At 48.9% G+C, this 26,292-nt stretch overlaps 1 protein-coding gene across 13 annotated transcripts in view; it reads left to right on the top strand.

The window, feature by feature from the left end:
- PKP4 (plakophilin 4) overlaps positions 1–26,292 on the top strand; it is a 1,672,883-nt gene that overhangs the window by 1,289,365 nt on the left and 357,226 nt on the right. For all 13 annotated transcript variants that reach the window (XM_069616385.1, XM_069616390.1, XM_069616392.1 and 10 more), the window contains one exon: positions 25,283–25,400. In XM_069616385.1, coding sequence (XP_069472486.1) covers positions 25,283–25,400 — 118 coding nt within the window. The remainder of the gene's footprint in view (positions 1–25,282; positions 25,401–26,292) is intronic.

Raw genomic sequence — 26,292 nt, 5'->3', positions numbered from 1 at the left:
ATAATATCAAGTGAGGCACTGGGTTATGCGGAAAGCAACAAAAGAAGCTGCCATGAGACCACTGACAACATTCAAAATGTTCTTGGTAGCCCTTACAACGGGCCCGATCTCAAACATTTACCAGTTGCTGCTCTCTTCTGCTATATTCTAGAGTGGAGCATACATGAAGGCAGTGGAAATGCACCTGGGGAAAGCTCTTACAGATTATGACTGGAAGACTATCTGGGCCCCAGCAAATTCTTTGTTGTATGTCCAATATAGAGAGCTAGCTTTTACTCTGTCCTATAGATGGTACATGACCCCACTCGGGTTTAGTAAAATGAGGATTAAGGTCTCAGGGGACTGTTGGCGAGATTGTGGCTGTAGTCTGTACATTTGGTGGGAATGGCACAAAGCTGTGAAGTTATGGCAACAAGTGCTTACCTACATTTCGCAAGTTACTGGCACATCTTTTTTGCAGCACTGGATCTTTCATGAATTCACATGCTTTGAATATTCCCTGTCAGGCTGGGAACCTCGGTCCTTTTTAAAATAGCATTTTCTCTTGGAAAACTTCGACACTTTAATGTCCTATCGACGTCCTTTTGGGTGCTTAGCTACCACCCAAAAGGATGTAGGGTATAAATAGACCCGCCCCCGCGGCTTACTTTCAGATTCCAACTGTCTCCAAAGTGTCGGGATCACTTCGTGCTTGTTTTGATTCTACACATTTGGTATGTTGTGGTCATTTTTTCCCAATGTCTACAGGAAAAGCTTTGTTTCGGCCCTGCACTACTTGCGGGATGAAAAAGGTATATGAAGGGGACAGGCACATGGATTGCCTCTATTGCCTCTACCCTCATCACTCTGTCGATTCCTGCGACATCTGCAAGGGTTTCTCTCAGAAAACACTGAAGGACCGCAATCGGCGGTTGGTATCGTGGCTAAACGATGGGGCCTACTCTCCATCGGAGGTGGGGTCGGTGCGCAGCGTAGCGCCTGAGAGACCTGCTCCTACAGTTCCTCGCTGGTCGGTGTCGGCTGAACTGCCGGCTAAGAAGTCTTGGCCTGCAGACAAGATCGGCCGCCCCTCTTCGGGCAAACACCCGATGAAAGGGACTCCTTCGTCCTCTAAACATGGTCAGTCTGACCAGTCCCGAAGGTCAGAGAAAACTTCTTCAAAAAACGACTCTTCGAAACGCTCCTTCAGGAGACCATCGTAGGTCATCCTCGAGTAGAGTCTTCAAAGCATCTATCCAGGGAGTCCAAAAGGGCGGGATCGCCTGAGAAATCTGCGCCACAGCTGTTGGCACCGTCGACTGGAGCCCAGTCGTCGACAGTTTCACTGCCGGCTACAATGTCTGCCTCCACGGTGCTGTTGGCTCCAGCCACTGCCGTCGACGAGGGCCCGAAGTTTTCGTCGTCGACTGACAACTTGCTGCCAGCGGGTGGAGCGTGGCAGCCTTCGGCGTATGACGCCCTTCTACCAGACACCTTGCTACAGCAGGAGTCGGCCCTTTCAGTGTCGTCGATAGAGGAGGAACGAGAGTCTGTGGTGAACCCAACAAGCCTCGGCCTACAGTGTGTTAGCCCTTCGGCGACGGCGGGAGTACAGAATGTTCCATCTGCGTCTCCTCTGCTGAACCCGAAGTCGGTGCTGTCCCTCCAGGTCTTATCTACACTGCAGCCCCTGTTGAGTCAACTGGATTCATGGTTGCCTCCTGTGGGTACGCCCCCGGTAACACCTATCGTTGACGCGGCAGGTGTCCCTCTGCGTTGAGCGCCTATGGCTGAGTTGCTGGCTTACCGACCAATGAGCACAGAGCCTCCTCGTTCCCATCCGGAGGAAGGTGAGCTACTGGACTCTGACTCCGACCAGGGGCCCAGGGACTCTATCTCTATCTTCTGGTCGCCATCGAGAGACCCGACATGGGAGTCTGATGTGGAAATAGATGCCCCTAGGAGGCCAGCGCAACTGTCGCCCCCCCCACGCCCCGGATGACATTGGGGCATTTCATGCCATGATGGCAAAAGCCTGTGTTGAGTTTGGTCTGACCCCAGAGGAAGAACGAAAAGAATGTTTCCTATTTGACCACATGGGAAAGAGAAGGAAGGCGGTTTTCTCCGTTCCAATCCTGGATCATGCCTGGCAAGAAGGCCTACGCACCATGCGCCATGCATTTTCAGAGCCTGTAGTCAAAGGGATACTGGAGAAAAAAATGTAAGGCCCTGGACTCTACGCCAAAGTGTTTGATTGATTTCACAACCCACCCCTGAATCAGTGGTGTCAGCGGCGGCTAGCCGGAAAGCCAGAACATAGCACAAATGCATTACACCTCCTGACAGCGACGCTAGAAGCCAAGATGCCTTCGCAAAAAAGGTTTTAACTGTGGGGGTGACGACAGTTAAAGCCGCCAACTCGTTGGCGATTATGGCGCACTACAACCGCAAGATGTGGCATCGGCTGGCCCCTCTGTTAGAACATCTACCCGAGGAACACCGAAAGGCTGCCATGTTGCTGGTGCGTGAAGGTGAGGAGGCATCAAATCACAACTTTAACATCACTGTAGATTTAGCGGAATCTGGTTTCAAACAGATTGATAATGGGGTGGTACTACGTCGGCAGGCCTGGCTGAAGTGCACAGACTTTAGGCCCGAGGTTCATTACAAGGTACTGGACATGCCCTGTGAAGGAACAATTGTTTGCAGAAAAAAATCGACAAAGCCCTCAAGGGCATGAAAGAGGACTCCGATACAGCAAGGTCATTGGGAGCTTTGCAATGCGGGCGGTCCTTTCGCCCCTTTCGCCCCTTCCGTGGAGCCTCGGGAAACACTCGATTTGCTGCCTCCAGAGACCGGGGTTATGGTTGGTCTGGATATTCCTCAAGGATATAGACGGGCAGTACAGTCTACGTGAAGAAGCCAAGATTTTCAGGCATCCAGAAGGAGAGGAAGACCACCCTCTTCCGCCAAAAACAAAGTAAATCACAACAATGACGGTCTTCGAGGAAATGTGCTGGGGGGCATAGTAGCTCTACATGTCGACGAATGGGACAAAACTACATTAGACTGTTTGGTGTTGGACACGGTATGGTCGGGCCACTCCCTGGAATTTGAGGGCTCACCGGTTCCCATTCTTCCCGTGTATTCTGTGCAACCTCATCTTCACATCTTGCAGCAGGAGGTTGTACTTATGCCACAGAAAGGGGCTATAGAATTGGTTCCAGTGGCCGAAAGAGGTCAGGGGGTTTACTCCTGTTACTTCGTGGTGAAGAAACCCAACAGCAAGTGGCGACCCATTCTGGACGTTCGGGCGCTGAACAAGACTCTGCAACGCCTGAAGTTCAAGATGCTCACACTTCAAGAAGTCATTCGGTCGGTACAGCCGGGGGAATTTCTGGCGTCGTTGTATTTGCAAGACGCAGATTTCCACATAAACATATGTCGACGGCACCAAAAATTCCTGCGATTTGTAGTGTCAAGATCATTACTAGTTCCGAGTGCTCCCGTTCGGTCTAAAATTGTCCCCCAGGACGTTTACGAAATGTTTAGCTCCGGTGGCGGCGTGGCTCCGACAAGGTCATCACATCTACCCTTACCTGGACGACTGGCTGATACGTGGCTCGTCTGCGGCGGCGACGCAGGCAAGTCTCAACCTTACCATGCGGCTGTTGCAGCGGCTTGGTTTCGCCATCAACTTCGAAAAGTCAGGTCTAGCTCCCTCCAGGAGCTTGGTATTTCTGGGCGCAGAATTTCACTCAGGCCTGGTGAAGCCCTCTGTCGAAAGAATTCAAAAACTCAAGCAGAAAGTGGAAGAGTGGAAAGTCGGAACGAGAGTGTCGGTCAGAAAGTACATTTCGCTGTTGGGAGCCATGGCGTCATGCATTCCGTTGGTGAAGAACAGTCTTCTCTTCATGAGGCTGGTGCAGGAGTTTCTGGCAGACCGGTGGGCTCAGAGTCGCAGACTGTGGTCTGACAAGGTAGTGATCAACAGCGACATACAGGACGCTCCTAAATGGTGGCAGCTCTCGGAAAATCTGGATCGAGGAGTACCGTTGCTGGAGCCGGAGTTTCAAGCTACAATTGTGATAGATGCCTCTCAGACTGGGTGGGCAGCGCATCTGGGGAGCTTCCACGTTCAAGGTATGTGGTCTCCGGTCGAATCGAGTCTTCACATCCATGTGCTGGAACTGAGAGCGGTTCACTGGGCTCTAAAATTGTTTCTGCTGCGCATACGCAGCTCTGTGGTGAGGGTGTTGACAGACAATAGCACCACAATGATTTACCTTAGGAAGCAGGTGGGCATTCATTCCAGGGTGCTCTTGAGGGAGGCTCAGGCATTGGGCCTGGTACAAACATCAATATTGTGGCATTTCATCTGCCGGGGGTGATGAATGTGCAGGCGGACTCGCTCAGCAAAGAAATGAACCAACTCCACGAATGGCAGCTGAAGGAACAGCAGGTGTCGAGCATTTTTTCGAAAATGGGGTCGTCCTTCATTGGATCTTTTCGCCACTCGAGAGAACAAAGTGCAAGGACTTTGCCAGCAGGTGGCCTCAGCCCGGGTCTCTGGGGGATGCATTCTCGTTCCGTGGACGGGCAGGTGCGCGTACGCATTCCCTGTTTCCATTCATTCGGCGCACCCTCTAGTGGATTCTGAAATACCCATGCCGTGTGATCCTGGTGGCCCCGTACTGGGCCAGGCAGCCATGGTTCTCAGGCCTACTCAATCTATCTGTAGCAGAACTGGTTCGGTTGCAAGTGACGCCGGACCTTGTGTTTCAGGACAAGGGCGCAGTCTGGCACCACGATCCAGGCGCTCTCAGCCTGATGGCGTGGCTCCTGATTTCTCCGAGTTTGGTCTACTGAACATTTCTAGTGGCTGTCGCCGCATTTTGGAGGTGGCTAGAGCTCCGTCCACGAATGTCTCCTATGCATGCAAGTGGAAAAGGTTTTGTGTGCGGTGTAAGGGCCATCCTGGGATGGATCCTTTGAACATTTCAACGGAGCAAATTCTACCTTACTTGTTGCACTTGGCAAAGGAAGGTTTGGTGTTCTTCTCCATAAAAGTACACCTGGCGGCCATTTCTAGATTCACTCGGAAGAGGCATGCAACCCCTCTCTTTAGTGGTCGTCTGGTTAAACATTTTCTAAAAGGGTTGTTTCGCACTTTTCCTCCAGCCAAGAAATTCCCTCCTGGTTGGTGCCTCAATTTGGTGCTGTCAGGTCTGACAAAAACCCCCATTTGAACCTATGTCGTCGACGCCCCTGCAGTTCTTGTCATGGAAAGTGGTGTTTTTAGTGGCTATCACTTCGGCAAGAAGAATATTTGAATTGCAGGCCCTAGTGATTGATCCTCCATACTTGTGTTTCTTCAAGGACAAGGTGGTGTCTGCCACTAACCCACACTTTATTCCAAAAGTGCCAACCACTTTTCATGAAGTTTCTTCCATCGTGCTACCATCATTCTCCAGCATGGGGTCTGGCATGGATTCACATGCTCATGAATATTCCCCGTCGTCAGGCTGGGAATCCTCGGTAAAGAAAAAACCAGTATCAGTTTCGTTTCTGATCTGTCTTTCGTAGTAATAACCAATCACTGGTCTCTGCGTCATACTGACCACAGCCAATGACTGCCCTCTACCTAAGCACCGCCTCTGGCAGCCATCTTCAGATTTGGAAGCACGTGAAGTGGCAGTATGACCAAGTGAAGAGCCGCAGAGGGGTAGGCGGGAGGGTTCGCATGTGAATCCATGCCAGACCCATGCTGGAGAACAACAGTTACAGGTAAGTAACTTGTTCCTTCTCCAGCATGGGGTCTGGCATGGATTCACATGCTCATGAATAAAGAATACATAGCAGTACACACATGCACAACCACGGGAGGTGGCAAAGGCTCAACATTAAGCATCACATCAACTCAACATTAAGCATCTTACCTCCTCACCAGGCTCACCTCAGGCGAACAGGTTGCGCAGCACTGCTTGACCGACCCTGGACTCCTCCCTGGAATCCCGGTCGACGCAGTAGAATTTCGTGAAGGTGTGCGTCGACCTCCACGTAGCAGCCCTGCATATGTCCAGCAGGGGCACACCAGATAGGAACGCCGTGGTAGCTGCGATCGCTCTGGTGGAATGGGCTCTCGGACGGCCAGGCAGCGGTCGGTTTGCCAACCGGTGACAGCACATGATACAGCCGGAGAGCCATCTGGAGATGGAAGCCTTCGAGAGAGCCTTCCCCTGATTGACAGGTCCAAAGTTCACAAAGAGTTGTGACGTCTTCCGAAAACCCTTCGTGCGGTCCACGTAGAACTTCAGCGCTCTAGCTACATCCAGCGAGTGCAAAGTCCTCTCAGCCGGCGACGAAGGCGACGGGAAGAACACAGGTAACACCAAGGGTTCGTTGAGATGGAAGTCCGACGGTACCTTGGGCATGAAGGAGGGGTGCGTCCTGAGCACTACCCTCGTGTCGTGGAAAGTCAAGTACGGGGCCTTGCAGGAAAGGGCCTGGATCTCTCCCACTCGTCGTGCGGAGGTGATGGCCACCAGAAAAGCTGTTTTCCACGATAGAAACTTCAACGGGGCCGAGTGCAGAGGCTCGAACGGAGGTCCCATGAGCTTGGTCAGCACCACGTTGAGCTCCCACGCCGGAGCCGGAGCCTTCACCGGCGGGAACGATCTGAACAGTCCCTTCATGAACTCTTTCACCAGACGATGAGACCACAAGGACGTCCGGCCCGTGGTTCTGGTGTATCGGGAGATCGCAGCAAGATGAATCTTGATGGACGCATGTGCCAGACCAGCTTTGGCCAGCGTCAGCAGGTACGGCAGTACTTGGGGAGCCGTAATCCGTAGAGGGTTAATCTTCTGTGCGTGGCACCAGACAGAGAACCTCTTCCATTTGTGTCCGTAGCATTTAAGAGTCGAGGACGCCCTGGCCTTTGCAAGAACCTCTCTGCAATCGGCCGGTATGTCGTATCCTCCAAACTCTAGCGCTGCAGGAGCCAGGCCTGCAAGTTCAGCGACTTCGGGTCGTGGTGGAGGATGGCGCCTCCTTCCCTGGAGAGTAGATCCGCGTCCGCCGGCAGCTTGATCGGCGGGGACGCTGACAAGTCCAGAAGGTCCGGGAACCATATCTGCCTCGGCCACGCAGGTGCGACGAGGATCATCCTGCACCGTGACCTCTTGAGCTGGTTGACGAGCCGGATTAGCAGAGGCAAGGGAGGGAACGCGTAGAGGAACAGGCCCTCCCAGGGGAACGAGAAAGCATCGCCCATGCTCCTCGTCTGGGGAAACCTGCTGGCGAACCTCCGGCACTTGGTGTTCGTCGCCGTCGCGAACAGGTCGATCTGGGGTGTGCCCCACCGTCGGAAGAGGCGATCCGCCAGATCCTGCCGTAGTTCCCACTCGTGGCACGAGCGCAGCTCCCTGCTGAGTGAATCGGCGATGGTGTTTTTTTATCCCTGCCAGATGAAACGGCACCAGAAAAATCCCTTGGGCGACGGCCCAATGCCACAGGTCCTGCGCCTCCTTGGACAGCGCTGGGGACCTGGTTCCGCCCTGTTTCCTGATGTAAAACATGGTGGTGGTGTTGTCGGTGAAGATCCTCACCACCTTGTCCTTGAGGGACGGAAGGAAGGACCTGAGGGCCCAAAACACTGCACGGAGCTCCAGGACGTTGATATGTAGGGACTTCTCCGTCGGGAGCCAGAGTCCCCTTGCGTGCAGATTTTCGGTGTGCGCTCCCCACCCTTCCAGGGAGGCATCCGTGGTCAGTCTCCTGGTGGGCTGGGGTCTGGAAGTCCATGCCCGCCGTCAGATGCGCGCGGGTGCCCCACCACCGTATCGCTCGTCGGAAACTCTCGTCGAGCTTGATCCTTTCCTCGAAGCTGCCCGTCGTCTGGATCCAGCGCGCATCCAGGAATTCTTGCAACGGGCGCATCCGGAGCCTGCACATGGGAATGAGGTAGATGCAGGAAGACATCATCCCGAGGAGGGACTTGATGGACCTCACTTTGGCCGCGTCGGCCACCAACATCCGTTGCACCTTGCCCAAGATGGTCCTGGTCCTCTCCTCCGACGGGGAGGCCAGAAGGGACACTGTCGAGCCTCGCTCCCAGAAACAGTGCGACTTGCGCGGGCACCAGGTGGGATTTGGCGTAGTTCACGGAGAATCCCAGGTCCGTGAGGAGTTGGACGGTCCTTGCCGTGTGGACCACGGCGAGCTCCCTCGTCTTGGCGCGGATGAGCCAGTCGTCCAGGTAGGGGTAGACGTGGATCCCCTTAGGCATCCTCCAAATCCAACGACGATAATAAGTCTCCTTCCTCCAGCTGACCCAGGACGTGCTGGAGGGTGACCATCCGGAACTTCTGCGCCTTGATGAACTTGTTCAGACGTCGCAGGTCCAGGATGGGGCGCCATCCTCCCGTCTTCTTCTTCACGAGGAAGTATCTCGAGTAGACTCCGGAGCCCCGAAGCCTCTTTGGGACGAGTTCGATGGCGCCCTTTCTTAGCATCGCCTTTACCTCCAGGAGAAGTTGAGGGACGTGAAGTTCTTTCCTGGCCACGGGGGGGACGCGCGGGCACCTTCTTTGAAACTCGAGCGCGTGGCCCCGGGCCAGGGCGTCCAGCACCCAACGGTCGGTGGAGATGGACTCCCACACGCTGACGAAGCCCGCCAGCCGGCCTCCCACCGGGGTGCTTCGGTGGGGGCCCGACCCCACGGCCGGTTCAATCCTGCTTGGACGCGGCCTTGCCGCCTTGACCTCCTTGGCGACGACGGCGGGGTCCGCTAGACTTGCCTCGTCCTCTGTAGGCCTCTTGCGACGACGAGCGGGCCGCTTGACGGTAGGAAGCGAAACCGCCGCCGGAACCTTTGGAGGCGCCCTTGCCTCCGCCGCTCCGAAAGGGCGTCCGTCGTTGCAGGACTCCAAGGGCCCGGGCCGTCTCAGTATCCGCCTTGATGGCCTGAAGGGAATCGTCCACTGTCTTCCCAAACAGGTTGTTCCCATCGAAGGGCATGTCCAGGACTCTGGTCTGGACGTCCTGCCGGAAGTCCGTAGCTTTGAGCCATCCACGACGTCGAAGGCAAACACCGTTGCCCAGCTGGCGGAACCCAGTGTCGGCGATGTCCGTCGCCACGGTGATGGCGTGGTCCGAGGCCACCTCACCTTCCTGCAGGATCTCAAGGGCCTCCGCCCTCTTGTCGTCCGGCAGAAAATCCAGCAGGGGAGCCATCTTGTACCAGAGCTCCCTGTCGTAGCGGGCCACGATAGCCAAGGCGTTGGCCGCTTTAATCGTGGTCGCTGCCGACGAGATGACTCTACGCCCCATAGTATCCAATTTCTTTCCCTCGCCGTCCGGCGGGGAAGTCGATGTGGAGGCCGCACCCCCCCCCGCTTTCTTCCTGGCTGCCGCGGAGACGACGGAGTCCGGGGTAGGCTGCGCCCGGAGGCATAGGGGGGCCGTGTCCGGGACCCGGTACTTTTTCTCGTACCGGTCTCTTCTAGCTGGCGTTGTGGAAGGGTTCTTGAGGAGTTTTTTGTAAAAAGCGCGAAAAAATAGCACTAACGCTCGAGAGCAATAGCACGAGGATCCCAACACATGAACGTGCGGTAAAAATCTGAAGATGGCTGCCAGAGGCGGTGCTTAGGTAGAGGGCAGTCATTGGCTGTGGTCAGTATGACGCAGAGACCAGTGATTGGTTATTACTACGAAAGACAGATCAGAAACGAAACTGATACTGGTTTTTTCTTTACCGAGGATTCCCAGCCTGACGACGGGGAATATTCATGAGCATGTGAATCCATGCCAGACCCATGCTGGAGAACAACAGTTACAGGTAAGTAACTTGTTCCTTCTTCACTTCTGCTTCCTCATCGGCAGAAAAGGCGCTGCTCAGCAATTCTGACTGTCAAAACAACTGTTTGTGGCTTATGGACCCTCAGTCGATGGAAGGGCAATCTCCAAACAAGGGCTCTCTCGCTGGGTCTCATCGGCTATCTCCTTCTCTCACTATAAGACGGGAAAGCCTTTGGAGAGGCGCCCGTAGGCGCACTCTACTAGATCCACCGCTTCGTCGGCGGCGGCATTATGGTCGGGGATTCCGCTGGTGGATATTTACCAGGCGGCCGCCTGGTCGGTGCCACATACCTTTACTCGGCATTATTGTCTGGAACAGCAGTATGGTGCAGATGTGACGTGCAGTCCTGCAGCGCCTGTTTCAATAAGGTAAGCCCCACAGCCTTGGGGTATCTGTTTCATTGTTACCACTGCTAATGTCTTCTTTGCTGGTCTTATGTTTGCTTTCCTGTTGTATTGGTTTGTGTTACATGCCTCCATGCATGATGGCTACTGCTATGTAATCTATTCAAAGCATGTGAATCCATGAAAGATCAATGCTGGAGCAGGGAGTTGTTTCTTAACTGTAACTCCATTTCTCCGGCGTTGGGATATTTCATGGATTCACATGCGCCCGCCGGCCTCCCCTGCATGCAAACCTATTGGTTCCTCTACTTGGGAGGTTAAAATCTGAAGGGAACCCACAGGGGCGGGTCTATTTATACCCTACATCCTATTGGGTGGTAGCTAAGCGCCCAAAAGGACGTCGATAGGACACTAAAGTGTCGAGTTTTCCAAGGGAAAACACTGTTTTAAAAAGGACCGAGGTTCCCAGCCTGACGGGGAATATTCAAAGCATGAGATACTAACGCTGGAGAAATGGAGTTACAGGTAAGAAACTACTCCCTTCCATTTGATCCGAGAATAGTAGTATTGGGGCTTCTGGTGAAGTGGAATTATCCCCTTTACTACAACAAGGGGAAACTTAATGCAATGCTATTGATGGCCAAGTTAGTCATAGGAGCAAGATAGATGGATCCATAGGGGCTCCAAATTAATTTGTGGTGTGTGGGGGGATAATGTTTTCTCAACTATTTTTATTAGAATTTTTCAACGACATACAGAGCGACAAAACTGTTAAACACAAATTGAGATGAAATCGGGTGGGTCACGGAGGGATGCCGCAGTAATCATGCATACAGTTTATCATTGTAGGGGCGGTCGTGCGTTCCTAATTTTTGTTGTAACATTTCTAAAAAGGTGGCCTATCTTTCCCTACTGCTAGAGGGCTTTCCCCATCCTATCTAAAGGAAGTAAAGGTGCTCGCCTGTCAAGAATTCTGAAAGAAAAAATATCCTCCGTCCAAATCTGATTCAACCTGACTCTACTACTAATAAAACTAACTTAAACAAGACCAGGAGAATGGCTTAATTCCCCTGTTCTGTTTTCTTACGATAGTTTCTTTAGATCAATGTCTCTTTCTTGTTTGTTTCTTAATATGCTCATCTATAATCTCTGGATATCGCCTTGATTAATTATTGTAGCTCTTCACAATATTCTTGGGTCTTGTACTCTCCTTATTGATGAGTCTGTGACACCTTTCCTTGTTATATTTTCTCACACTCTTATCTGAACTTGTAGACCTCTGTCTGTTAATCCGGGCTTTCTCAGCTTGGATGTGGTTTGGTTCAATTTGGTATTTCTCTCCTGCTGGATTTTCTCTCAAACTAGATTGTTCACTTGATAGTCTTAACTCCTCCTTGTTATTACAGTACTTTATGCCATACGTTCTCCAATCTTCACCTTTGAACTTACAGGTTAATTTCCCTCCTTTCACTAGTCTTTGTACCAGTCTTTATTTGCTTCCCACACAGGAGTATTCATAGTCCTCTTTATCTGCTGCGCACAGTTCCAGTTGAACAGTTTCATATTTAGTATCTCGTCATTATTACTGGGATGAGTTTCTCTCTCCATGTAATGTTGCCCCGGTGTCCTCCCGCTTCTCCTGTCTACCCCCCACCCCCATTACCTCTCTGTATGCAGGGGAACGTTGCAGGACATGGCATTCGCTCGGGTGTTCCTATTCAGTGTTTGCCTTCTTGTTCCTCAGTTTCGTAGTCTCCCATTCTCAGCTTCCATTCAGGCTGCTGCTGTATACGGGTACTGGCATTAGCAAGCGGTTCACGCTCACTTCTCTGGTCTTGGTGTTATACGCTGGGCGTCCCGTCCCGCCACTACCTAGTACATGATTCCACTACCATGCCTCACAACGGTTTCACTGTTGTAGGATGCTCTGGGCCTCTGGCGTCTGACTGGTGTTTTTTGCTTTCTCAATGGTTGCAGGCTCCGTGGCTCGTCTCGGGTAAGTTTCTCCAAGGCGTAATCACGTCAGGGGGCCTCCCCTGCATACCATACTCTCTCCCTGGTACTCCACTCATCTCAGTTAAGTACATGTCTCTTGTTAAAGAGACCTCTTTTCCTTTTCCAGATGGTTTGTTTCAGCATTGCCTTCAGCCAAATCAGTCAAACATACTTTTATTCAGTATTGACCTTCAAGCTCCAAGATTAATATAGAACAGAATATTTCATACAAAGGCATCAATTTACCAACGTTTGTGGTAGAAGAATACACAGAATTACATGGTAGAATAACACCGGGATTAAAAATAGAACCTGAACAAACAATAAAAAAGAGCGCATAACACTTAAAAAATAAACTGTTAAACCTATAGATGTGCAAGGACCAAGGAGAGCTAATTCTCGCAGCCTTGGGTGCTTATCCCTCAATTACCAAATTACTAGGTCCAAGCTTCAAAGCCCTATTTCTCTGTAACCATTCCCTGTAAGTAAAGCATGCAGTCCCATAAACCACATGAGGATACAAACATTCTCTTAGGAACCTCATAGCAAGAGTTGTACAACAAATGCCTTCATTTTATAGGATGTGTCTCAAATACCTACTTGTGTCCTCCAACGTATTCCTCATCAATGACATGTAATGTCTACAGCTGTGCTGCTGCGGAAATGTTTTCGGCAGAGGGCACCCTGCGTTGCTGTCATCGGGTCGATGTCCCTTGAAGGCCTCCATCGAGGGTGACGTAATCAGATGTTACAAGTAGCATGCACGGTGCCCGTAGCCTCATTTCTGTTTTTTCTGCAAACGTGTTTGCTTCGTAAAACTCAGGTCACCTTGTGGTTACTGTTCAGTTACTGTATTATGTCATCTTCTACGCAGACGACCCCCCCCCCCCGGTCTGGCTTCAAGAAATGTCGGGACTGCGGCTCCAAGATGTCGATTACGGATCTGCACAGAATTTGTCTGTGGTGCCTGGCCGAAGACCATGCTACCGAGGACTGTTTGAAGTGCCAGTCGTTGACTGCCAAGGCCTTGCGGAAACATAAGGGGAAATTGAGGGTAGGAAGGCTGTCCAAGCCCCGTAAAACGGCTGATTTTTGACTGAGTCGAGAGTCGACTCTACTCATCAGAAGAAGTCCAAGCGCTCCAGGTCCCGCAGTGATTCGCGCCACTCGTCTTCTTCGTCATTGTGGTCCAGGAAGCAATGTCACTGTTCGCCTTCCTCGTCCTCTTCGGATGACGCCTCCAAGAAAAAGGTGACCTGCCCCATTAAGTCCTCGACCCCCGGAGGAGTGGGATGCTTTCCAGGTGCAGATGTTGCAGCCATTTCAGTCCCAAGGCACAGTTCCGTCCGTGCCTTCTAACGAAGCCGGAAGGGAATGGTCTCGGCCAGATACTCTCACTCCTTCGGGCCTGGCTGGATGGCATGATAAACAACTGGAGCCTTCGAGGCCCCGTTCGGACATTGCATTGGGTGTTCACCAGAGACATACCAGGTCCAGGTTGCGGTCTTCGGCTCCTGCAAAACCGTTGAAACCTGCAAAGCCCTTGAAGCCTGTCGGGTGCGCCTGTTGGGTCTTTGCCCCCCCCCCCCACCCCTCCTGCCACCGCCACCCCCGTTCAAGCCTTCAAAGCTGTCAGCACCATTGTCAATGCCATCTGGCCCAAATTTACCGGTGGAGGTCCTTGTGACTGAGGACCCTCCGAGGAAGGCTTCTTCTAAGTCTGTGAGGACTGTGACTGAGAAGAGGTGTACTCCTCTCCCAAGGAAGGACTTAAAGTCTCTCCAGGACATTAATGAGGACTAAGAAAGGTCAGAGGAGGATATTGGTCCTTTTGGTCTTCCGTATGGTACTCCTGGTATTCCGGAGTATGTCATTTCTGAAGGGAGTCCGATGGAGGATCTGTGTCAGTCCTTGCATGATGCCAGTGGCCTTGACACTTCCCCCGGGATGGAGTTTGGTAGGCTGGATCCAGAGGAGCATGCTGACTCCTCTTATCGGAGATTGATGTTGAGAGTGCAATTTGATCAAGACGATATTACAGATATTTTGGATCACGGTCCGTCCACTGACCCGGTGTTGGCATTTCATGTGGCATTGCAAAAGAGGGTGGCTGCTACTTGGAACACCCCAGAGAGTATTCCGGCGGTGAACAAGTCATTAACAAAGAAATATCGCCCATCCAGTAGCGGCCCCAGCTACCTGTCCACACTCCCCATTCAGTTTGTTGATTCGGACGGCTACAGCCACCTCGAAGCAGGCAGCATACCCTACCATCCCTGCTGATAGGGACGATAAGCGTAAGGATGGATGGGCACGCAAGGTATTTTCTGCTGGGAGTATGGCGTTAAAATCGGCCAACTCCGCCTGTGCCTTAGCAAAGTGTTTGCACGCTCTGTGGAATTGCATCTCTTAAGCAGCTGAGCATATTTCCGAAGGGTAAGAAAGGGATGGCTTTCTAGCTATTGTGAAGGATGGCAAGGATGCCATGTGTGAATCCCTTCAGTCTGGGCTGCGGATAGTGTCAGCAGGGGTTTATAGTCATAATGTCGAAAAAAAAATGTCGACAGACAAAAATGTCGAAAAAAAAATGTCGAAAATAATAATGTCGACATCCTATACTTATAATGTAAAAAGTCATTTTTTCGAAAAAAAAATGTCGACATTTTTTTTTTTGACATTATGACTATAAACCCTTAAAACTATCAACACCTCACCCAACACCCCCCTGCCACCCCCCCACACCCCCCAACCACCCTTTCACCCCTCACACTCAACACATACCATTTATTTATTTATTTATTAAATAAATAAATAAATAAACTAAAAAAAGGATCATTTACTATGGGGGGTCCCCCCCCAACCCCCCCTCACCCAACACCCCCCTGCCACCCCCCCCCACACCCCCCAACCACCCTTTCACCCCTCATACTCAACACATACCAATTATTTATTTATTTATTTATTCAATAAATAAATAAACTAAAAAAGGATCATTTACTATGGGGGGGTCCCCCCCCCAACCCCCCTCACCCAACACCCCCCTGCCACCCCCCCCCACACCCCCAACCACCCTTTCACCCCTCATACTCAACACATACCAATTATTTATTTATTTATTCAATAATTAAATAAATAAAAATTGTATTTACTATGGGGGGGTCCCCCCCCCCAAACCCCCCTTCACCCAACACCCCCCTGCCACCCCCCCACACCCCCCAACCACCCCTCATACTCACCACATCATATATTTATTTATTTATTTATTCATGCACTAATTTAAATTTCGAAAAAATATCGAAAAATGTCGACATTTTTGTTTGTCGACATTATTGTTTTTCGACATTAATTTGTCGACATTTTGACTGTCGACATTATTGATGTCGACATTATGACTGCACACCGTCAACAGGTCCATGGCTACCAGCACAGTGATGCGCAGGTTTGTGTAGTAGTGGAACTCTGGGTTTGCACTAGATGTGCATGCTCGTCTTCTCAACATGCCCTTTGACACGTCTCATCTGTTTGGCAGCAAAGCAGACAAGAGCCTTGCGAGGTTGCAGACCTCCAAAGCAGCTGCCAAATCTTTGGGCACAGTTGTTCGACAACCCCCGCCTTTTCGTCCTAGAGGACAGCAATGGAGGGGTGGTTCCTTTCGCTACTACTCCTCATTTGGAAGGGTGAGAAGGATGGCCAGTAAAAGGGGCCAACGTAAGTTTCCTCGTAGTGGATGAGGTACCAAGGCCGCTCAAGCAGCAGCCTCTTTACCATCAGGCGCTGTCGCCTTTTCTCATTGTTCACCGGTAGGGGGCAGGCTGTCTCAACATCTAGAAGAGGGGAAAGCCATTACTTCAGATGCGTGGGCTCTGGAAACAATAGCCCACAGCTACTGCCTTCCTTTTTCTAAGACGGCCTCACGACAATCCACCGGGGAAGCACTCTTTGAGGGTTCCGGATCCGCTCCTTGTGCAGGAGATTTTGACCCTGCTAGAGAAAGGCGCTATAGAACCTGTACCTGTGGCGGAGAGGAGCAAGGGTTGGTATTCCCCATATTTTTTGATTCCCAAGAAGGATGGAGGACTGAGACCCATCTTGGACTTAAGATACTTGAACAAGTTCCTCAGGAAAGACCAGTTAAAGATGGTCACTCTTTCTCAGATCCTTCAGGCCCTCCAACTTCAGGGTTGGTTGGTGTTATTGGACCTGCAAGATGCTTATTTGTATGTGCCGCTCCATCTCGAGCACAGAAAATATGAGGTTTGCAGTTGGCGGCTTGCACTCAGTTTCGGGTCCTGCCATTCGGGTTCACCTACGCCCAGAGGGTCCTAACCAAGCTCATGGTGGCGGCAGCGTATCTCAGGAGAGGGGGGATTCATGTCTACCCCTACTTGAATGATTAACTGAGCAGGGCGCGTTCTCCTGAACAAGCCTTGGATCATCTCAGCGTCACCTGCCACTCCCTTCACAAACTGGGCTTTTCCCTCAAGAAGTCGTCGCATATGACACCTTCCCCACAGCTCCAGTACATCGGGACTGTGTTGGACACGTCCTTGGGGATGTGCTCGCCACCCAAGGTGAGGACTCAACACATTCCCCAAATTTCAACAAGCCCAGACTCTTCCGGCTTTCGAATTGTTAAGGTTGCTCGGCCTCATGGCATACTGCATTTTTCTGGTGCCAGAGGCCCGGCGGAGAATGTGATCCCTTCAGTGGGCTCTCCGGACTCAATGTTCCCAGTTCTCAGGCAAGATGTCGGATCTCCTTCATGTTCCCGTAAAGGTCTCCCACGATCGTCTGTGGTGGGCCAGTGAGGAAAATCTCATGAAGGGGGAGCCTTTTTGGCAACCGTGGCCGGAAGTTATGGTAGTTACGGACGCTTCCCTCATGGGGTGGGGTGGCTAATCCCAACAGTCTGACCATCAGGGGTCGTTGGTCTCCTTTGGAGTCTAAACTACACATCAATATTTTGGATCTGAGAGCAATTGGGCTAGCACTGAAGGCTTTCCTGCCGTCTGCACGGGGAAAGAAGGTCCTGATAGTGACGGACAACCTGGTGGCCATGCATTATTTCAATAGAGGTGGTGTAGGGTCACTCCCTCTGTGCAGGGAGGCAAACAGCTCTGGTTCTGGGCAATTCAAGAGGGAATCTCCCTAGCGGCAGTTCATCTGGCTGGAGAAGAAAACATGGCAGACGCACTGAGCAGGCAGAGTGCAGTCTCCCATGAGTGGGAACTAGCTCAAGAAGTCCTTCAAGAGATCTATGCCCTTTGGGGAACCCTGCAGGTGGACCTGTTCGCGACTGGTGCCAACCAGAAGTGCGAAAAGGTACTGCTCGAGACAATTTCCTCCGCGAGGAGCTCTAGGAGACACATTAGTCGTGGATTGGTTATTCCCGCTTCTGTACGCGTTTCCTCCGATCCCTGGCATTCCTCAAGTTCTCAGGAGGTTACGACGGTTCGGGACCTGCATGATACTCATTGCTCCGGATTGAGTCAGGAGAGTATGGTACCCGGACCTTCTAGACATGTCCTCCAATAAGTCTTCCCCAAAGAGGATCTTCTCTCGCAAAAGGAAGGTTGGGTTCTCCATCCAGAGGTCAAGACACTCAACCTTCACGCATGGTTTCTGAATGGTTGAGATATAAGGATTGGGACCTCCCCATGACGTGATGGAGGTGTTGCTTTCAGCCAGGCGGCCAGCAACAAAGTCCCTGTAACGTTAGCGTAAGTTTTGCGACTGGTGCAGAGGAAAGAATGTTGATTCTTTTCAGTGCTCAATACCGGAGGTTCTCCCCTTCTTACTTTCTTTGGCCCATAGGGGTCTTTAGGTGGGATCCATCAAAGGTTACCTGGCAGCGCTTTCTATCTTTAAGCACTCGTCCGAGGAATGCTCCTATTTTAAGATTCCACTAATCACTCAGTTTCTGAAAGGGCTCACAATGCCGGTTTGGGATTTAATTTGGTCTTAAAGTTTCTGATGGGTGCTCCGTTTGAACCTTTGTACTCTTGTCCATTGAGATTGTTGACATTTAAGACTGTTTTCTTGGTTGCAGTTACCTTTGCTCGAAGAGTGAGCGAGTTGCCGGCACTTTCTTCTATTCCACCTTTTACTTTGTTCCACAAGGACAGGGTTGTATCGAGAGTACAACCGTCCTTCCTACCTAAGGTAGTGTCCGAATTTCATTTAAGTCAGAAGGTGGTGCTCCCCGCCTTCTATCCTCTTCATCCTAGTAAGGACGAGGAGAGACTCCATAGGTTGGATCCTAGGAGGGTATTGAGCTTTTATATTACTAGAATGGCCAAGGTCCGAGTGGACGACCAGCTCTTTGTGGGGTATACTGGACACTGATTAAACCAGGCTGTTTCTAAGCAGACCTTGTCTAGGTGGATCATCCTCATTATTTCAGAATGCTAGAGGTTGGCTGTCAAGAACCCTCCTGAGGGCTTGCGGGCTCATTCCACCAGGGGCATGGCTACATAGATAGCCCTGTGGAGGGGTGTAACAGTAAAGAACATCTGTGATGCTGCAACATGGTCTTCCATACACATGTTTGTTAAGCATTATACCCTGGATATGTCCCATGCTCAGGATGTTGACTTTGGTAAGGCAGTGCTTTACTCTGCCATTTAATTGGGTATGTCTAAATTCTTCTCCCTCCTCCACTCATGGATACTGCTTTGGGAGTCTGTCATAAATGAGGAATACATTGGAGGACACAATCCATTTGACCACCAAGTTAATTACCTACTGGTAATGTTTTTTCGACTGGATGTTCCTCATTGCCCTCCCAGCCTACTCCTCAAGATTTCCCATGCCATTACAGCTTTCGTTCCAACAAGGCTAAGTGCAGTCGATGCTGTATTATAAGCATGTGTACTCAGGCTACGGGCACCGTGCGTGCTACTTATAACATCCAATGACGTCACCCTTCAAGGGACATCGACTCGACGCCATCAAACGCAGGGCACCCTTTGCCGAAAAAATTCTGAAGCAGCACAGCTGTGGACATTACATGTCATAGATGAGGAATACGTTGGAGGAACATCCAGTTGAAAGAACGTTACCAGTTGGTAAGTAACTTGTTCATCTCAATGGGTTTCACCTTGGTCTCAAGCCCAGGGACCGCATCTCTCTGGCGCTGAAATCGCTCCACTGGCTCCCTGTGGCTGCAAGGATCAAGTTCAAGACGCTCTGCATAAACCACAAGGCTTTCTGGGGTCAGGACCCGCACTATCTACAACGCTCTCTTCCTAAATACTCTCCCTTTGGGCCCTCAGCTCGTCGTCCAACTCTTTGCGGTGAGTTGTTTCTCCAAACCAAGATTTGGGGGTAAATCTTTATCCTCTGCAGTTGCCTCCCCTGGAACAGCCTCCATGCCTTTCTCTGTCTTGAGCCGGAGCACCTTAGGTTCTGCAAACTCCTCAAGACCTTCCTCTTCTCTTCCTCCTTCTCTCCCCCCCCCCCACTAATCTCCTTCCTCCTTCTCTTCCCTAACTCTGTTCAGTTTTGCTGACTGGTTACCTGGTTCACCTCCAGAGCCTTACATAGCCCAGGCTCCCCCGCCAGTCTTCTGCACTTGCCTCTGTGCTGCTGCACTAATCTTAGCACTTTCAGCTCACGCTCCATGAGTGGGGCAACTTCTCTGCATTTAACCCAGGGACCTGCTGTACTGGGTGCACTTGCTCCCCTTTCCGCGCCCCTCAGTCTGTATTCATGTATGACCTGAATGTACTAGGACTAATACGTTTTTGTCCCGCCACCCCCCTCATTTTGTCTCCCCACCAAAGCTTGGTCGCAACAGTAACACTTCATGCACTTGTCCTAGGAGAAATGCTGTGAGGCCTAGTACGCTAGTTTTTTCTGTTAGATCATTCGGAAACGTCAAGGCCTAAGAATGATTACTGTATTCCCTTGCTCCCTTCCCGCCTTGAAATGCTTTGAACTACTCAAAATTGTGTATAAGTGCTGTATAAATAAACGCATTATCAATAAATGCAGCATAGTTTCCACATAGGAACCACACATTGGGCAGATGTCTGTGTACCCTGCCATCTTTTGGTTTTACAAGCTGCTGATAAAAGACCAAACCTAAATCGTACATGTAAAGATTTCTCAAATGGTAAGAGGATAACATCCAAATGGCCCTTAAACCCCAAGTACATAGTACTTTTGAGATATTCAACACCGGTTTTAACTCTGTAGCACCAGATATCAAATTCTCATACATTAGCATCTTCACATTGGCTTTCAGGGTACTTGCATCCCTTGTCTTGGTATTCTGGGGCTTGTTCTACAAATCAGTCATGTCCAGCTGAAGAAGCGAGCCAATTGCAGCTTCTCACCCTGTTTAATCATAACATGGGACAGAGCATACCTGTATTTCTCCAGACCTTCGCCAGTCCAAACTCTCAACCAGAACAAGATCGGCTTGAATGAAATCTGATCTGATACTCAATTATTGTCAAGTTCCTGCTGGACCAGGGCAAACCGAGCAGACACAGGCAAAAGCAGCAATTTCTTTAAAATACAGTTTAGCAGTATTGGCTTGGCCCCACCGTTCTGAGCCATAAGTAGATGCAGGTATAGCTTGTTTGTGGAATTATTCCAAGGCAGGTGAGATTGCGCCTCTAGCATGTTTAAATAAAAATGACAAAATAACACCAAAATACCTAATTCAGGAAAAGGCTGATTCGGCCACCTGTGGCCCAAACTGCCAGAATCCTCAAAACGAACTCCGAGATAGTCAAAATAAGTAACTTGCTCAATGGTGGAGTCACGAACATCCAGCATTAAACTCCCTTTTGCACACGGACGTTTAAAAATCATAACTTTGCATTTAGCAATATTTAAAGACCAGTGTAGTTCTGTACATTTGCGATCAAATATAGACAGGGCATGTCTCAATCCTGGGGGGTGGTAGCCAGGAAAGCATCATCCGCATAAAAAGGCACGGGATAATTATCAGAATCCATCCTTGAACAGCACCCTTGTGTCAATGCATCAATAATTTCTTGTATATATACATTGAATAAAAAGGGGGGGCCCAGGCCACAGCCTTGCCTTACACCAACCTTTTCTCCAAACTCCTGGGTCTGCTCACCCCTCAACCCATATCGAACATTGTCCTTGTTAGCAGAGTATAATGAACATATGATGGCCACCCGATCGGGGGGTGGGTTCTGTTTCAACAAAATCTGCCATAATGCTTATCCCGATACAGTATCGAAAGCGGTTTTTGGTCCAAAAAGACCACATATAGATGCATTCTCTTTAAGTGTATTTCGCGATAATCAGAAAAAGGATAGAACAGTGATCTATTGTGCCCCTATTTGGCGTAAACCCAGACTGGAGATAGCTAATCCCTTCACGTTCGGCCCAAAGATGATTATGGATAAGCTTCCCAAAAAGTTTGCCAACACCATCCAGGAGGAAAAGAGGCCGATTGTTATCTGGAGATTCTTTACCTCTTCTTTTATATATAGGTACGATTGTCGCCCTACGCCAAGAGGCTGGCCTCTTTCCGCTGGACAAAATAGCTTTAAATAGCATGGACAACACCGGGGCCTATACCACTATCATCTTTAAACAAATCTACAGGTATCAGACCAGGACCTGTCGCCTTATTGTTTTTCAGAGTTTAAAGAGCTGTTGCCACATCAACAGAAAATCAGAAAGAGGCAGGAGTTTGGTGGGCTATAAACTGGCCCACTAGGCAAAGGTTGTGCTTCATCTAGGTACATGTTCCAAAAATGGGTACGCCATTCAACCTCGCCAATATTGCAGAGAAAAGCATTCTTCCCCGTTCAGATTCTTGTCAGTGACCAACTTCCAGAAAGAACAATGTCGCTTGATTGTAAGGCACCATGCAGCTTAGCCCATTGTTCAGTAACAAAATGTTTTCCTCCTAATTATGTAAATCGTAATGATCGCAAAAGCAATTTATCAATCCCCAATGGGCTATTTGCACAAGACACAATCTCCCTTTTAGCACTATAACAGGCAGCATCATACCAGCCAACCTTAATCAGAGAGTTTCTTTACAACACGGCCTGCAAGTGATACAAGGGGAATTAAATTTACTTTAAGCTTCTCGAAATCTTGTAATACAATGGTATTGCTGCAGTCTGTACCACAGATTGCAGCGACATTACTCAAGATAGCAGCATATTCAGAGCTCACATTAGTCTTCGTAGCAGATAGTCCCATATATGTTACTATGTTGTGTGGTTTAGGGAGTTACTCATAGGAACGGGAGTCGTTGTCCCTTAAGGAGGAGTCTCTTCCAGTGTGGTCCCACTTGCCCAAACCCCTAGGGGAGGGTCTTGCAAATCAGGCACACCTCTGTAGCATCAGAGGGAGGCTCTCCCCAGGGTTGAGGGACGAATACCCTCTATTCACCACAGGTGGCACAAACAGTGGAACCAGCAAGCTATTGAAAAACAGTTTATGGACTTGGATAACCAAGCTGCGTTCTGTGTGAAATGGGGACCCCTGATGGCTTTCCTTGCCGAATAATGTATACTTTTCACATGCACTTGATGCCTACGGGGTATCAATCTGTTTGAAATACAAACTCTGGATGAGCATGAGTAACATCGCTCAGGATGGAATTGAAAAGTGGCCCTCCTGACAAAATCTCTAAACTTGTGCATACATTGGTGAACCATGTAATCAAAAATTGAGAATAAGCTATTCCAATGTTAACATCTTTTGAATGTTGGGTATGAGGTGGTTGTATTATAAAGACTTCATAATGATGAGGAAGAGTAGGGAATCTTCTGATGCACTCAATTGCTAAATGGCAGTTATAATGTGTACAAAGCCATGTAACTCAAGTCACACTTAAAGTAAAATGCTGTAAAAAAAATGTGGACAAAAAAAGGACAGTACAATTGTACACATTTCCTGCAAGGGGACATGTCGTTGTGCGTTTCGCTGATACCAAATTGTAATTTAAGAATGAGACTTTCATAAACATTTGGACAACATTGCGTTCAGTCCAATGGCCCACAGGAGGATAAGGACTCTCTAGGACATGCATTCAATAAAGTGCTCTGGTGGTTATCGGTCAAATCCAACATTGTAAGGGCCTTCTGTTTCAGGATCCTCTACTGGTGCCAGTCAGAATGGATGGCACTCACATTTTACCTTGAATGGTCACCTCCAGGACGAAGAGAAGTTCTTACACATAAGCCTTCAAACTAACAATCATACAACTGACTTGGCAATCTCTCCCCCCCAAAGCACCCCCAACTCCCCACAGTAATATGAATCCCACTCAAGAAACAAAACGTCAGTACAACATCAATGTTCTCTGTCCCAAAACAATGCGGCACATGGTCTTAATATTTTTCAAGAAAAGCTCAACAGTGTTGGTGTAGGACATCGGGAACAAGGTCACTGCATGGCTCAGCACCTTCTGGTAATGGACAAGAGCATGGCTGACTCGGTAGAGTGGCCCAAGCCTCACAGGAATGGGAAATGGATGATTATTAACTTGAACAGGTATTTTCCAAGTGCTAAACACCATCACCTAGACCCTCCCATATCCTGGCTGGAGAAATGTCTTTACACAGTTCCACTATGCTTTCCACACTTGGCTGGCCAGCAGGATATCTTGCATGGTGAGCACCTGTGACCTTTACAAATCTGGTAATCTTATCTCCCTAAACTGTCTTGCCAGAATGTAATCAGTTTGTGGGTAAATCAGAGGTTAACTAGAGAAGAAGGCAGGATTCTCCACCATGATTCCAAGTCTCTATCCTTGATGACATGATACCCAAAGGGACATATTTTGAACATATCTATTTCCACTAGTACATAATGTGATACGCTATTGGGAACTGAATGCAATATTGTTGAGGCTTACGAAGCCAATGCATAAGTCTGATAATAGATTTCTTTTGTGGGAGACCATTTTTATTGTGGCCGTCATATATTCCAGAAGGGTGTGTGCCATGCAGACTTCTTCAGGAAAATAATTGGAATATTTTCTACAGGAACAAAGTGGTACTTGGAATGCTTCCATGTTTGTGTCAAGTGGTTTTGGACTTTGATTTTAACCAAAGAGTTACCTTGCCAATGCTCTGCAAGAAACATTCAGCACGTGCATAATATGCCATACACACCTTGGGTGCTATGGGTGCCTATCAGTATTGTATCAATGAAACAACAAATTTCATGAAGACTCATTCTTTTTGTTACCTTTGACCAGCCCTTTTGGAGACAGCTACTGTCAAAACAGTGGCTATTCATATTGTTTTATTCACCTGTCAAACATTGTCATTCAGCTGCAGTGGACTGCTCCTAGGCCTTTTCAAACCCAATACACTGTAGGTGGTGCTGCAACAGTGGCATTTAGTGCCTTCTAAGACATCCTGGAGGCATCCACATGGAAAATGTTGCATTCTTTCACCAGATGCTACTACCTTAATAAAGATGCACGGCTGAAAGCAGCAGTGGGGAAAAGCAGCTCTTGATGATCTTTTCTTGGAGAAGTGTTTTTTTTGCCTGTCTTATCTTCTGGTCCATTACTGATGGATCTTTCGTAGATTCACATGCTTTGAATGGATCAAATGGTGGAAAAAACAAGTACTTTACCAGGAACTGTGCTTCTCCAGCATTGGTAATTTTCTGAGTTTCATATGAATCCACCCTGGCAAGACGCGTGCTACACAATCCTGCTCATGTAAATCTGAAGGTGGCCTCTGGAGGTAGATACTGGAGCTGTTCCACCTCATTCATCAGTGAACAAAGACCCAAAAATGAAATGACTAGGCTGTCCTTTAAGTTTTTCTGTTGCTATTGTATCAATGTTACTGAGGATTGCTTGACCACACACAAGTATTCAAAGTGTGTGAATGTTTGAAAGACAACAATGCTAGACGACTTCAGTTACAGGTAAACAACCCATTCATTTGTTACTCTAGGGTAAATGCCCTTTTTTTTATAACTTACAATTGCATGCAAACCTTTGGAAAGTACAAAAGAACAATTGAGGGAAGGTCCTCAGCTAAGTATCCTCTGTTTGTAGGACTTTACATGACTTTGTGTAAATGTTTTCCAATTGCACAGACTTGATTCTATGCCATTACTGATTTTTTAGGAATCTAAGTTCTGCTGGAGAAGAAGCTCGGAAACAAATGCGGGCTTGTGAAGGCCTTGTTGATTCCCTGTTGTATGTGATCCATACCTGTGTGAACACATCCGACTTTGACAGCAAGGTGGGCATGTTTTACTTGAGTTATTCTGTGGTGACACAAACTAAAATTGTACCATTTGGAATGATTGCAATGCTTAAATTAGTTTTTGTTCATTTCTTGGAGCATGTTTCAAGACATCTGTGCAGATGTTAAATGTATGCATTACTCTGCTTTGGCCCCTTGCCAGCCTGTCATTATTAGTTTAGTTTCACATGTCAGAAATGTTTATTTTTATCATATGTGCTCCATTTTTGGAAAATAAGCAAAATGCTTTGTGAACGTTGGATTCCTCAAAGACATAAATTCCTAATACAAGTGTAATAGTATGTGATCTACAGTATTCATCTTCTCGCTCGCAAAGTCCTCCACAAATATGATCTCGATGAAGCTGTAGTTGCAAGCTTGGCATGCAACAGGTCTTTTCTCCTCACCCATTAATTGGTCCTCTTTTTCTACTTTGAGGACAGGATCACTCAACACATTTCCTCATTGCTAATGTTTTAACAGTTTAATACAAAAATTATTCATTCATCAGCACCTTTTCCTTTTAGTAGAGCAGTGACATTTTTGTTACATATTCTATTTTTTGTTTTCATGTTTTTACGGTTTTTCTTTTTCACACCTTCAATGTTTATACACACTTGGGGAGCTTTTCTGATCACACTCTTGAACCTCCGACTTTTTTCAGAAATATATATATCTTAAATGTGTCGCAACGGTGTGTGCAGGAAACGAAGACCTCGAGTTCCCCCACTTTGTTTGTCAAAATTGAGAAAAAAGGAGTCCTAGTAGGATGCGACGCGTGACGCTGGAACCGTGATTTTGCAGTACGAACATAGTCTAAGAGTCTGATGGGACTCCGGCTTTCATATGCTGAAAATAGGTTATTAGAGAGTTGTTGAACACCAAGAGA

This window comes from Ambystoma mexicanum, chromosome 9 (assembly GCF_040938575.1).
Source record: "Ambystoma mexicanum isolate Mex_15411 chromosome 9, UKY_AmexF1_1, whole genome shotgun sequence".
NCBI classification, from domain to species: domain Eukaryota; kingdom Metazoa; phylum Chordata; class Amphibia; order Caudata; family Ambystomatidae; genus Ambystoma; species Ambystoma mexicanum.
Note: the sequence above shows the minus strand (reverse complement) of the source record. Positions and strands in the feature narration are given on the sequence as shown.